This window comes from Oryza sativa, chromosome 12 (assembly GCF_034140825.1).
Source record: "Oryza sativa Japonica Group chromosome 12, ASM3414082v1".
In the NCBI taxonomy this organism is placed as follows: domain Eukaryota; kingdom Viridiplantae; phylum Streptophyta; class Magnoliopsida; order Poales; family Poaceae; genus Oryza; species Oryza sativa.
In genome coordinates, this window is record NC_089046.1 from 23,079,051 (window position 1) to 23,092,518 (window position 13,468).

General features: G+C 41.0%; 1 protein-coding gene across 2 annotated transcripts; it reads left to right on the top strand.

Annotated features, from left to right (window-relative positions):
• Positions 1–437: 437 nt before the first annotated feature.
• Positions 438–5,666, top strand: LOC9268443 (uncharacterized). Of its 2 annotated transcripts, XM_015762772.3 has the most exons (7): positions 438–757; positions 1,647–1,773; positions 2,197–2,314; positions 2,398–4,628; positions 4,704–4,883; positions 4,958–5,246; positions 5,328–5,666. In XM_015762772.3, exons 4-7 carry the CDS (start codon positions 3,376–3,378, stop codon positions 5,529–5,531), a joined length of 1,926 nt encoding a protein of 641 aa, XP_015618258.1. In that variant the 5' UTR covers positions 438–757; positions 1,647–1,773; positions 2,197–2,314; positions 2,398–3,375; the 3' UTR covers positions 5,532–5,666. The 2 variants fall into 2 exon arrangements, with proteins under 2 accessions (XP_015618258.1, XP_015618257.1); XM_015762771.3 differs by lacking the exon at positions 1,647–1,773.
• Positions 5,667–13,468: the final 7,802 nt, after the last annotated feature.

The following is a 13,468-nucleotide window of genomic DNA, read 5'->3' on the forward strand; positions in this document are numbered from 1 at the left end:
TGTCCATTTATTGACGTGCATGACAACACACTCCGTACCGAGAACCCACAGCATAGGCTGAATCCTGACAGTGGGACCGACGAGCACAATTCATTCATTCCAAGGGTACGACATTAATGGGCATACATTTTACACGAGAACCCAGAATGTCAAGCGCTCATATCAAAAAGTGGAGAAAAAAATTGGCAGTAAACAGTTGATGAAAAAATTTGAAAATATTTTGAAACATTGCGATTTGGTGCCATATATTCATAAGGAAAAAATGTACAAATGATTAAGCAAACAGCAAGAGCAAGAGCACTATATTACTTGGTATGATGAGTAAATTAAAAATCGTAGAATGACCAAAGATGCCGGTTCTCATTAGATCCGGTACCTTTGACCACTATAAAGTGCCGGCCCAGGTTTATAACCGCAACCTATGGGAGAGAACCGACACCTATGCTCTATACATATATGGTGCGGCACCGCACCTCACTCCCCCTCTTCCCCCTATCTGCTGCAGTCGCCGCCTCCGGATCCACCGCCGTCCGCCAGCCAGCGCCGCCGCCGTCGCCCTCCAGCGCCTGGATCTACACGGCCCGCCCCGCCACGGCCGTCCCCTCGTTGGTCGCCACCCTCGTCGCCCGCCGCCGACTCCGCCAACGCCAACGCCGTCGTCTGTCATCGTCGCCCGGAGCTCCAAGGACCAAGGCGTCAGGCCGGCTCTCACTTCTTCACCGCGGCTCTCGTCCAGTGGCTCTTCTCCGCCACTGTGGTGTGTTCCCCTCTCCCCTCCCCTGTAAACAATGTATGGTTGTTGGATCATTGCTGATAATTGTTTCTTTGGTTGAGCCTGCTGTGCTGATTTCATTGTGGAAATTGAGAAAAAGATTTTTTTGCTGTTGTTGAGTGGGTGGTGTGGGGTGAGGAGGGAGGAGGACATGGATAGATTGGATGGAAGCTGAAGAACATGTCACATGGGAAATGGGATGCATATGCAGATGCATGTAGAGCCCTCATCACCCTCCAATAAGGCAGATGGATGGATAGATCTGTTCATAATGCATGTGACTCAACGAATTTTAACATCATTTATCTCCCTTTAGGACCCAGAAGTATGCCCTGCACAAACACACATTGCACCATTAAGATTCAGATCGGCCATAATTATTTTTGTAACAAGAAAAAGGAATACTTGCAGATGGACAGTGGCTCATTGAAAATTCTTTGACTGCTTATACCGCCATGTCAAGTGTGAAAAACTGTTAACAGCTTCCAAGTGGTGAATAGCCTCTAATACTGATGTTCTGATTGGTTGATCTCTGTTTTAGGCGTGAAAATTGTTTCAAAATTCGAAGGATCTCACCTTTGTCAAATCTGTTTCAATTAGCTTCTCATGTTATCGCACATTAGCATGAGTTGTAGACACATAGAGTTGTTAATTTGCATGTTCAAAGCATTGTTTACTGGGATCCACTTGGTTTTGGTTTAGTTTACCAAAAGCCATTTTAGTCATCAACAGTTGAAACAGTGGCCTGAAAGGCTAATAGGCACACTTCTTGTACCATTATATGGGGGTTACTTAGTCATTTCATTTAGCCATGAATCCATATAATCCATATGTGCCTATACCTTAACATCTTGTTGAAAAAAATGGCGTACAGAGAGGAGATCATTCCTGTAGCTGTAGGTCTGTGCATGGTTGCAGCAGTCTTGCTGATTGATCTGAAATGGTCGAGTCATGTAAATCATTACTGCAAGCTCTTATACCAAGCTCCCCTACAGTTTGTGGTGAGTCATGGAAATTATTAGTGCTCTGCTTTGTCTTTGCTCTGATAACATAGATCTAGCATCTTAGCATGGTGACAAATTATGACATGATTTCATCCTCCTTGCTCCGCCTATGAAATATTTTTTGTCGTCAATATAATCTTTTATACAATTTTTGCTTGTAATTGCTCTTTTTTTTTGTTGCTCCAATAAAAAACATGTGCTGTTAATTAATTGATTCTGAAACTTGGATGGGATATCCATTTTTTTGTGTGTACTTGGTCATAAAATGTGTGCAAACCTGCTAATGTTGTTGTTGTCCAAAATCTATGCTATCGATTGTTTTATCTTTGATGTTATTGTCTCCTTGGTTTCCATGAAAGGGAACTCCAACAACTGTTTTATTCAAACCTTGTGGTTCATGCTTAACGTTTTTTTCAATAGTTCTATTCTAGGTCTACAAAGGAAAATGTCACGGGAACAAGATAACAATTGGCCTGCAAATTCTGGAGAAAGCGATGGTGGTAATGTTAGCCCAAGTGATAACCCCGATAACATGGAGGTAAATTCACCCGTATGGAACAAATAAGACCTCAATTGTACATATATCCGCTCTGAATGACTAATTTATACCTTTCTTTAAAGGACGTTAATCCTTCGGCCACAACGCACTCTGGGGATACTGCCACCTCATCGATAAGAAGGGGTAGAGGTCCAACCAAGATGCCCATTGGCCTTTACACTATCACAGCGTTAGATGCAGATGGGAACCCTACAGCTCCAGAATCAGCACTCACCCCATATTCCAATGCTATAGGTGTCATCGTGAAGGATGACATCCCCATCAAGTACCGACACTGGAAGACCAGAGATCCAGATGAATTGGAGTGGATGGTACCAGACAGAGACAAGGAACTTGCTTGGGAAAGGTTGAAGCGGACATTCCAGTTCCCCGAGGGTTCAGAAGAACTTGCAAAGCACAAGGCCCTTCAGAGGATGTCCCTCAGCTTCAAGAAGTTTAAGATGGACCTTACCAAGAAGTTTGTCAAGAAGGGGTTGACACCAAATTTTGAAGATCCCAATTATCGAAGGTGACGCCTTTTCTGGGATGACTTTGTGGCCTACAGAACATCAGATGAGGCAAAGGAGATTAGCGAAAGGAACCAGGCCAATGCGGCCAAAAATTTGTACCCTCACCGTCTCGGCCCTAGCGGATATGCTAAGAACGTAGGCAAATGGCAAGAGAGGGAAGATGAGCTATTACAAAAGGGAATCGAGATAGAGACGAAGGATTGGTCCCAACGAGGAAAGAATTATCAATACGCCCGAGGGGCAACACTCTCGGATACTGGCGAGTTGGTACACAAGGGTCCACGATCGCAAGAAGTGTCCCAAAGGCTCCATGATGCCCATCAAAAGTCTTTAGAGGGTTCTTTTGTTCCGAACAGGGAGAAAGATGAGCTCACACTTGCATTGCAGAACTCTGAGCATCCGGGACGCACAAGAGGAGTAGGCCTAGTTCCATGGAGGGAAGGTTTTCCTGAAGACAAACGTAGGTACCGGTCTCGGAGTAATACAAATTCTGGAGACCAATCAGAAGAGATAAGGCAACTGAAGGAACGAATGGACCTGATAATGGCGAGGCTCGAAAGGCAGGATGTAGGCGATGTTGGCCGTGTAATCAGTCCAGGTGGGAGGAAAAGCAATTCCGCTTCAATTGAGGTTACTCAAGAACTAGGCATGGCTCGTTACCCCGTAGATGACATCCATGTACGTACTGCATGCAGGCTGCATTTGCCACTTCAGAACATCACTGTAGAGGTGGCACATGGTATGGCACATCCCGTAATGGAGGGTGAAAGGATACACGGTAATCCGATACCATGTGGCTACTCAAGGGTCGAAGTGGAGTATGTGTCGAGTAGATACAGGGCAATCCAACTTGATTTTGCTCCAGACGAGGGGGTGAACACTCTTGGAAAAGCCATCCACAACATTATCCTGTGGCGCAAGCGTTTCATTGTCTTCCCTTCAGGAGACAGCGATGATGAGCCAAGCGATGGTGGGTCTAGCTCAGAAGGGCTTGTTGTCTCCCCCCGAAGGATGCCAACACCACTGTTGCCACGTAAGAGCCCGTCTCCTCCACCAGCACACTGTAAGAGCCCATCTCCTCCATCGTCAAAACATCAGAGCTTAGCTTCTTCAATCCCGCTGAAGAAGCGGGGGCGCCTGTGTAAAACTTCCCAGATGTCTGAACCACCATCTCTGAAGAAGCCCAAGAAGGTGCCACTGCCTAACATGTTGGTGCCATCTTTGAAGGAAAAAAAGGAGATGAGCGGGAGCATAACATTGCTCCTTAAACATAAAGGGGACAAAATAAAGGAGGCGACAAATGTGAAAGTGCCAGTTGCAGTACATGACCACTTCAATCGCATGGCAAGACCACTTGCCCCAAAACCACCTATTTCAGACTTCCGACGCACGACCAGGAAAAAAAGATTGAAAGAATTTTCAAAGAAAGAATTTGAGAAAGACGAGGCCAACAAGAATGTGCAGGAATTTCTGGAAGGTGCAGGCCTCCAAAGTTTGTCTGATGTAGACAATATTGCGAAGTCCCCGTTGGCAGCTCAGTTCAAGCTCGGTTATTCTTTAACTACCGACGAATATCGCAAGGTCATTGGCAATTGTACTCAGATGAGAAGGGTAGAAGAGTGGTACTTACAGATGGCCAAGGAGGGTAAGGTGATGTTCCCCGTCTTTTACAGGGACGAGGACTTTCATCACTGTGATGGTATAGTTTGGGTCCCATTTAAAGAACTTTTTCAGCTATACAATCTGAAGGAGGTAGACTTATCGCTAATTCAGTTATGGGTATTGTAAGTATACTCAACCCCTCGCTCTTTTTTCTAAGTAGATATCCTCGTTGCATGTTTAATTTTTTCCTTATGCAGAATGGGAGCACTTGAATGTAGAACGACCCATAACAAACTAGGATTCCTCGATCCACAAATAGTCAATTCCACTAAAATTGAGGGAGGTGAAAAGTCCGAAAAAGAAGTGTTGGACTACCTGTACACATCCTTTGTCAAGCTACAAGACATGAATACCATCCTTTTGCCCTACCACTTTAAGTAAGTGTGGCATTTATCGCTGTGCCTCTCATTTGTACTTTAAGATGTTAATTGTTCTCTTCCCTTGTATGTAGGCCTCACTGGATCCTTCTTGCTATCCATTTAAACGATTCCAAGATTGTTGTCATGGATGGAATGAGGACCCCGCAAGCCAAGTTTCAATCCCTCGTTGACACCCTAGATAAGGCACTTGTGAAGTATAAGAAGCGTATTCAACACGCTCCGTGTTCAAATACATTCCGGGTCTGGTGCCACCCTTATTGCTCACGCCAGGATCCGGGCACGAGTACATGTGGGTTCTACGTGATGAAATTTATGAGGGTTTTCATGGAGGATGGCAACTGGAACATTACGGATTCTGAGGTTTGCCATGTTTCTTAAGACGTAAATCCAAGTTTCTAAACACATAGTACGTTTTCACATCTTCAATCCTTCCATTTGCAGAAATTAAAACTCCCGACAAGTAAATTGCTGCCACATGTTTGCTTCAGCCTCGCTAAACAACTATGTGGATTCATCGTCACACATATCATCTCGTCGAACGGTGCATACAACATTTCAAGAGCTCCTGCTGGGCTAATGGGTTTGATTGAGGCTGGCGGCCCTAGTGATACTTTAGATAGCCGATCAATGACAAAGGATACATAGACTTAGAATTAATGAGCAGAACGTACCCTTTAAACATTTTCTATGTATCTTGTAGATCAGTTATTTGGATTGATGTGGTTTTCTTAATGTCTTGAACATGAATTAAGTTTATCTATTTGTTTTCTACGACACTTATCTAATCATGTATTAAGTTTCTCTAGTTAATATTTTTATACCTAAAAGCAACAGGTGATCTCACTGACTGGATGTGGCATGGATGAGGCTGCCTATTCAGGGATATAGGATTCGCCAAATATGCTCTCCTGCTGCAGGTATTATACTGTCCCTGTAAATTCTGAGTTAAATTCTTATTTGAAAAAAAAATTGGTGTTGAATATGGAGGATGTGAATGTGGAGGACGTGTGTGATTTTTGTGAACTATTTATGACAGGTGCTGAGCAAGCTGGGTAGGAGTACTTATTTTTACTGACTCACACACTCATTGACTTGAGCTGGTGGTGATTAGTTAAATAAATGAAAGGAAGTACATCAGTACGTGCATATGCATTTCCTGATCAGCACATGCATCTGCATTCAGTTTTCAGTACTCATGTGCTGAAAGGGTTGTACTGCTGTGCTGCGCAGTAGGTAGGTTTGCAGTAGTATATAAAGTGCTAAAGCGCTTTTTAAGGTAATTGTTTTCGAGAATTTCACAGCTTTCTCAACAAAGTTTAGCTTGAACACATGGATCTAATAACTAGCTTCCAAATAGATAGGGGTAAAAAGGAAAAGTTGAGAGTGTTCACAGTTAGTGTGCAACTAGAAATTTCGCTTTAATATGCATGCATGTATAACGTGATGATTCATGAACTCTGAATATTCAAGCTGAACGTCAGGTATTATACCGTTGATGTGAATGTGAATACTGAGCTGAACTGCACCCATTGATGTGAATGTGGAGGATGTGTGTGATTTCTATGAATATGCAATTTATGTTTGACCAATGAAAGAAATTGTGATCTTCTAACAGGTATAGAGTAATTGCATTAGCCTGTCGTTCAGAATTTTCGTTACTGTACAAAGCTTTGGTTTACATTTTTGCTAGTGTATTCTACAGGTCAGATTGTTTTTTTGTACCATTTACAGATGTTGGATTAATTTCTCGAGCACCTCAAGCTGATGTTGTACAGTCCACTCCAGATATACACCTTCCAACTATTTTCTGTGGGGAATGTGAAGTACATGAGAGTTGGTCGCCAACCAGATAGCAATGTCTTCAGTTTTATTGCAGGTCAATTGATCATGTAATTTCTAGTAGATTCATACCCTGTATAGTTTTTCTTGCAGTTCTAAATAGTCGGTATGTTGAAATACCCTGTAATTTCTAATAGGTCATCCGGTCGTCACACCGTTAGTGCGAGAGTAGGCTTAAGACCTTCCTTCCTTTTTCCTTTCCTTTTTTCTTCCGCTCCCCCGTCTCCCTTTTTTCTTTGGCTTGGTCCCTCCTGTAGATTTTATTCCTCTTAATACAAAGGTGCGCTTTTGCGTACTCCCCTTATTTTATAGTCGGTATGTATATCATCGGCTACTCCCTTCAGGTACACTCAAAATGGTCATAGAAATATTAGCAGGCTTTAGAGTTCACTATTGGCCAACAGAGACTCTTTTCTCTGAAATTGAGGTGCATTATAGCCAACTTGATAGTGTGTGCATGAATGCCTATACAGAGAATATTTTCTTAACTGCTGATCATTGTTCCTGGGTTTTTACCATTATTTTCTTAACTGCAGATACAATGGGTCTGCTCCTGAAACACTTAACTGCAGATATGGGTTTAAGACAATTGCCAGATGGCAGAGCCCCTCCGTGGAGGCTGTATCAGTCATCACCTGGTATAGATGAAGTTACATAACTCGTCACAATCGTTGCATAATTCTGATTTCTGAAGCTACATAATGCTATTATCCTCTGTAAAATAAATGAAAATATATTCTGGGTGCCAATAAGTAAAGTAAACCATTGCCTTTTATACAGACAGCCTTAGTTGAAAACAGAGCATTCAGCATTGCGCAAATAGCGATTCCTTGATATTAGCTAATAACTACTTACTATGGCTTGGTATGAACTTCAAGTGATGCACATTGATATCAATTTTCATCATGCAATAATTGTAAATCCAGTGATAGTTTTTAAAGAAATGATTTGAAATGTTTTTATGAAATATAGAAGAAATACAATAAATTCACATGCAATAATTTTACCGTCCTTGAGAAGGTACCATGAGGTACCACTTATGCTACCTTCCAAATGACTGTAAAATTGCCCAATTCTAGCAACAGGAGCAAAAGTTTCATTAAAACTCAAGCCCTCCACCTGAGTAAAACCTTGAGTAACAAGTCTAGCTTTATTTCTTACAATTAAATCATCCTCATTTTGTTTATTTTTGAAAATCCATTTAGTTCTAATAATATTATGTCCAGAATGTGTTTCAACTAAAGTCCAAACTTTGTTTCTCTCAAAATTTTTAAGTTATTTATGCATGATATTAATCCATGATTCACCAGTTAAAACATGAGTACATCTTTAGGTTCGAAAAAAACAACAAACGCAAAATTTGCACAAACATCATGAATTGTTACATTAGACCTTGTAGTACGCTCAATAAGATTACCGATAATTTGTTTCAGTGGATATCACCGTTGAATATACAAAGGGGCAGCAACTTTAGAAGTTCTTTCACGTTCTGTACCTTCATTGGTCAAAGTTGTAGCCTTTGGAGATCCATCTTGATCAGCATTAACAAAACCCAAACCCGAGGTCCCTGGCCGGTTTGACCACATGTTTATTTCCGAACCTGAGCCAGGTGTAGTACAAAGTTTATTTCCGATTGGTTAGTTGCGAATGTGTGAGGAAATAGAGAAACCATCACGAAATCTCGACAGGTATATAGTGAGTTTTTACTTGGAATTGAAGTTTGATAAATAGGTGGAACAAGATAGAGCACCACTACAGAAATACGGAATAAGGAATTTATCCTACATAATATCGCTATGATAATTTTCAGGGATCGCCGCATTCTGAAGATCAGCAGATTACTTGATAATCTACAGAATCAACTGGTTTCTAATTCACACTGCTAGTTGGTGTACTTGCCACATTTTGTTCCTTCTTATTCTCCAGAAGGCCCTGTGCTTGTTTCACTTGAGATTTGAGAACCGAGAATGGTTAATTAATGTGAACCGGTAATGATGAGCTAGCAGTGATGGTTATTTTTTTTACGTAGTGTTAGATCTTGAAGCTAGTGATCCACTAATCCAGGTCGTTCTTCCCTAAGCTCAAAAAAAGGTCGTTCTTCTTTAATTACTAACCACAGCCTGACCTTTTAAACTCACTCCTACAAAACAAGTTTTTACTGGCGACTAAAATAGGTTTTTGCTGGTGGCCCGTGGCGCCGCTAGTGACCTAAGGCAAGTGAAAAAAATAAATTTTCACTGACAATGTTCGGCTGCCAGTGAGAATTGACTTTGGGAGGTGGCCAAGTTAATAAGGCTGCTAGTGAAAACAACGATTTTCGTTGACGGCAGTTAAAGAGACTTACTAGCGAAAATGTTTTTAGGAGAAAAAAAATCAGGATGATCCCAAATCTATAATCCCCAAAATCCCCAATTACATGCATCAACATAAGCATCCGCAAATCTCTAAGGTTGTCCTAAATCCCTAATCCCCAAATCCTCAATAACGTGCATCAACACTAGCATCCCCAAATCCCTAAGGTTGGCTGAAGCAGCAAAACGCCATCGCCGTCGTCACCAAGCAGCAGGCCGGAAGTAGCACGTCGTCATTGCAGCTAGCACACCGCCGCCCGGATATGGATGTACCTACTTGCGATCGAGGTCATCGCAGCTAGCGCCCGAGCTGCGGTTTGTCATCATTGCCGCCATCACCGAGCCGATTGCAACCCTAGCCACCGAGGGACACCGCCGCTGCGGTCCCAAGCACGACCATCACCATTGCTAGATCTGGTGGTCCTGGCTCAAGTCCCACCACCATTTCTCCTCGTCAGTCATCGTTCGACCTAGCCCGCTCTGGCCAACCAGATCCACCAACGTAGAGGTTCGCTAGATTCAGCGGCCACGGCCTCCTCGTTGGTCGATACGGACTCAGGAGGTGGTGGAGAGATCCAAAGGGAGTAGAAAGAAGATGGGAGAGAGGTGGAGAGAGGGCTGGGCCAGGTGGGATGGGTCGTGATTCAGTAAGGTGACATTAATTTTGCGAGCAGTGCTTTTAATTAGCTACCTAACGAAAATCGATTCTCACTGACGATTTCTTAAGTGGTACACGTGGAAAAATAGCGACCGCCAGCAAAAATTTAATTTTACCGGCGGCTTGTGTCCAGAATTCCTTTGATATGCACCTAACGAAAATCGATTTTCACTTACGATTTCTTAAGTGGTACACGTGGAAAAATAGCGACCGCCAGCAAAAATTTAATTTTACCGGCGACTTGTGTCCGGAATCCCTTTGATATATATTTTGAAGCGTTTGTTTTTTAATCTGCTAGTAAAAATAAAAGAGTGACGCCATGGAAAATCTTTTTTTTTCAAGTAGTGTCTCGTCCCGTTAGCCGAGCAAGCCAGCTAAGGTCTTTGCATTTCCTCCGTATAGAGTACATAAATAATGTCAAGTTGATCCGTTGGGATTCGATTTGAGTAACCGGTATATTTATTTATGCTGAGAACAAGATTAGATCTTGACTGTAACTTGTGATTCACTGATCCATCAGGTCAAGCGGCCTTGCATGCAAAACTATTTTTTTTCTTAAGGGAACTCCCATCGTTTCTTCCATATCATCAGGTAAATAGTTATTTAATATTCTGAAAAGCGTTAACATGATAAATTACTATGTGATACCATATAGGCATATACTACGAACATGCAAATGCAAGTAATTAAGATCAACTTCTACAAATATAACTGTGTGAATGTACGTACTAACTAGAGTTAATTAATTTGTTCTTTTTATTATAACTTATCGTAGAAACTAAATTTGACTCTACAATGTTTATGAATGATATATCTAAAATTAATCTATATTATTAATAAAAATTGATAACAGTGATATATATGAAAAAACGACATCCGCTCGAGTGAAACAAATTTATCTCTAGCTAGCAGCCTTTGCTTCCCCATTATTAGTTTCTCCGAGAGTCAATAGATTACGTCTAGGGCTCGCTTGATGCTGATCGATTAAAAATGGATGGATATTAAAGTTAACAAATGACCACGCTTGTTGTGGGTCAAGTATTGTTTTCATTCACAGCGTGCATCTCGAGGCCGTGTGTAAAAGCAAATTTTATAGTATAGCCCACTACTAGCTCCAATTTATCTATAATCAATTCATACAATAGTTGCTTACTATACTATTAATATATAGTCCCACCTGTCATACACATATTGTGTCTTAGAGTCCGTGCTGCAGTTGGCTACAGATCTGTAGCCCGCTGCTCTTCTCTCTCATCTTTTATCTATTAAAATATATTTATAGCTGGCTAATAGTCTGCTATTGTACCTGCTCTAAAAACAATTTGAATGCCGAGCATTGTGTGCTTATATATATATTGTCTTCATTGTGTTATTAACAATGACCACATGCTTTTTTAAGGTCAAGTTTTGTTTTCATTCTTACCGTTCATCTCAACAAGCTGGCCCATATGTACTAACAATTTTAATATAATGCCTAGTGCATTGCGAGCTTATATATGATCTTCATTGTGTTATAGTCGAAGTGATCTACACTACACTTCTAAACACTACACTTCTAAAAGGGAAGAATGGCTAGACCCAGGGAGCCCATTGATACCTCAAAGTGGGCGGAAGTTAAATCCATCAACAACTATGCCCTGTTTATGGGATACATGTCTATGGCCGTCAAGGGACTGGGTTATCTTGTGGTTTTATGGACCACCGTTATTCTTCTCGGTGGTTTCGTCTCCGTGCTTGGGAAGAAAGATTTTTGGTGTCTCACAATAATTACACTTGTCCAAACTGCTGGGTTAGTCTCTTCACAATTCAATTTTCGCACCTCTATTGCTTAATTTCTTGCTATATATTCTTAACTTTTACCTCACAAATAAGTTTTCTTGTTAAGTGTGTTTTGAAGCTATTTCCTGCTAATACTAGTTCTATTTTGTGTATCTTCACTTACTAGCAACTCCAGCATGTAGTAACATCCTATGTGAAAGTTCTGTGGGCATATTATGTTGGGGCTGAACCAAATTATTTTCAATGTGCGAACTACAATTTACCAACCAGCAAACATATTTCACACAATCAACCCCTCATCCTGCTATGAACTTTGAGGATAGTTTCAACTAGCAAATCAGCAGCGGAATAACAATAAACACATGCACACAAGACACGGTGTTTTATGTAGAAAAACCTCCTCGGTGTGAGGAGTAAAAAACCACGGGACCAACGGTCCACTCCAAACTTCCACTATAATCAACAATGGGTACAAATGGAGTCTTCTCTAGAACATCTAGAGGCACATCACAACAACAACCATAGCAACTAACAAGAGGTATAACAACAACAAGCAGAGAAATGACAGATTCTGTCCACTTCGGTTCTTAGCTGAGATCTCCCAAATCATACAAATTGCACGAAACTTGGCAGAAATGATGGTCTATAAGTCCCTTCCAAGCTATCCAAAAACCAGCCCAATCAGACACCGTTTGACCCCTCAAACTGACATTCTACCACAGACTGTACACGCTGAAACTGCGGTTACTCGAGCTGAAGAAACCATACCCAAATCTGATGCTCTACTCAACCAATTCCCACCAAAACTGGCCAGATTGAAGTTCACCAAGTGAGAAATAAACTCACCAAGTTTGGTATTGATCCAAGCACGTTTGACCTTCCAATCGCTGACTTGATGAAGACCGGGTTAGAGTCACCAAACTGAAAATCTGCACACCTTTTTCTCCACTCTCCTCTCCTCTCTTGTGTTCTTGCTTGCCTTGTGGTCTCACATTTGGCTGCACAATCTCTCTCACAAGGGAGGTTAGGGTTTTCTTCTCATCCACAAATTAAAGAGATGAGGCAATCTTCACCATCCATTCAAGAAATGAATCAACGTCTCAGATTCTTTGGATTTATTGGACTGCACATGGGCTGAGAGCAATGCTCCATGCGAAGGGAATTTAGCCCAACATATTACACACACGTATTAGTGACACATCCGGAGTTAAATCCAGATCAAGCAAATCTCAACAGCTTTAACCATATTTAATTTGTGTACGACCGGGAGAGACACTATCACTTGTGAATCATTTCCTCTCTATATTCCTTTATGGATTATGGGAGGATGAATTTTATCCTACTGGAAAACTTGTTTCTTTTTTTTTACAAGACCTTGATTTCCTACCAAAGTGTAAAGCAAATATCATCTTGAATAATTTTGTGGAAAAATCTTAAAACTTTATATCGATCTAACTGTAATATATAAACAAATAATTTTTAAATTCATAGTTTGTGACAGTCCAAGAGACAAGATTAAAAAATGGGAGAGTCCCTCATCTCATTATTAGTTAGATAATAGATTTTGAGTGGGAAAGTGTTTTTACCATCCTATATTTGACTTCAAAGCCTGGCTATTCAATATCTTTGACCCAATGGGCAATAGGGTGTGAAGGACTTGTTAGACCATGATGCCTACAGGACTCTGTTTTACCATCTATACACGTTCATTGTTAGACCCAATGGACAATAGGGTGTGAACGAAGGAGTCACCTATTTTAAATTGCATTTCTATATGGACTCTGTTTTTTTCTTTTTCTCTGATTAAAGTGTAGGCTTTTTTTTCTATTCCTTTCTATATGGACTTTATTCTTCTTGTAATATTCCTTATTTTCCTAGTTTCAAATTTTTATTATTTCTAAATTGTATATCTATATGGACTCTAATGTATACTTTTAATTTTCTTACTTTTTAAT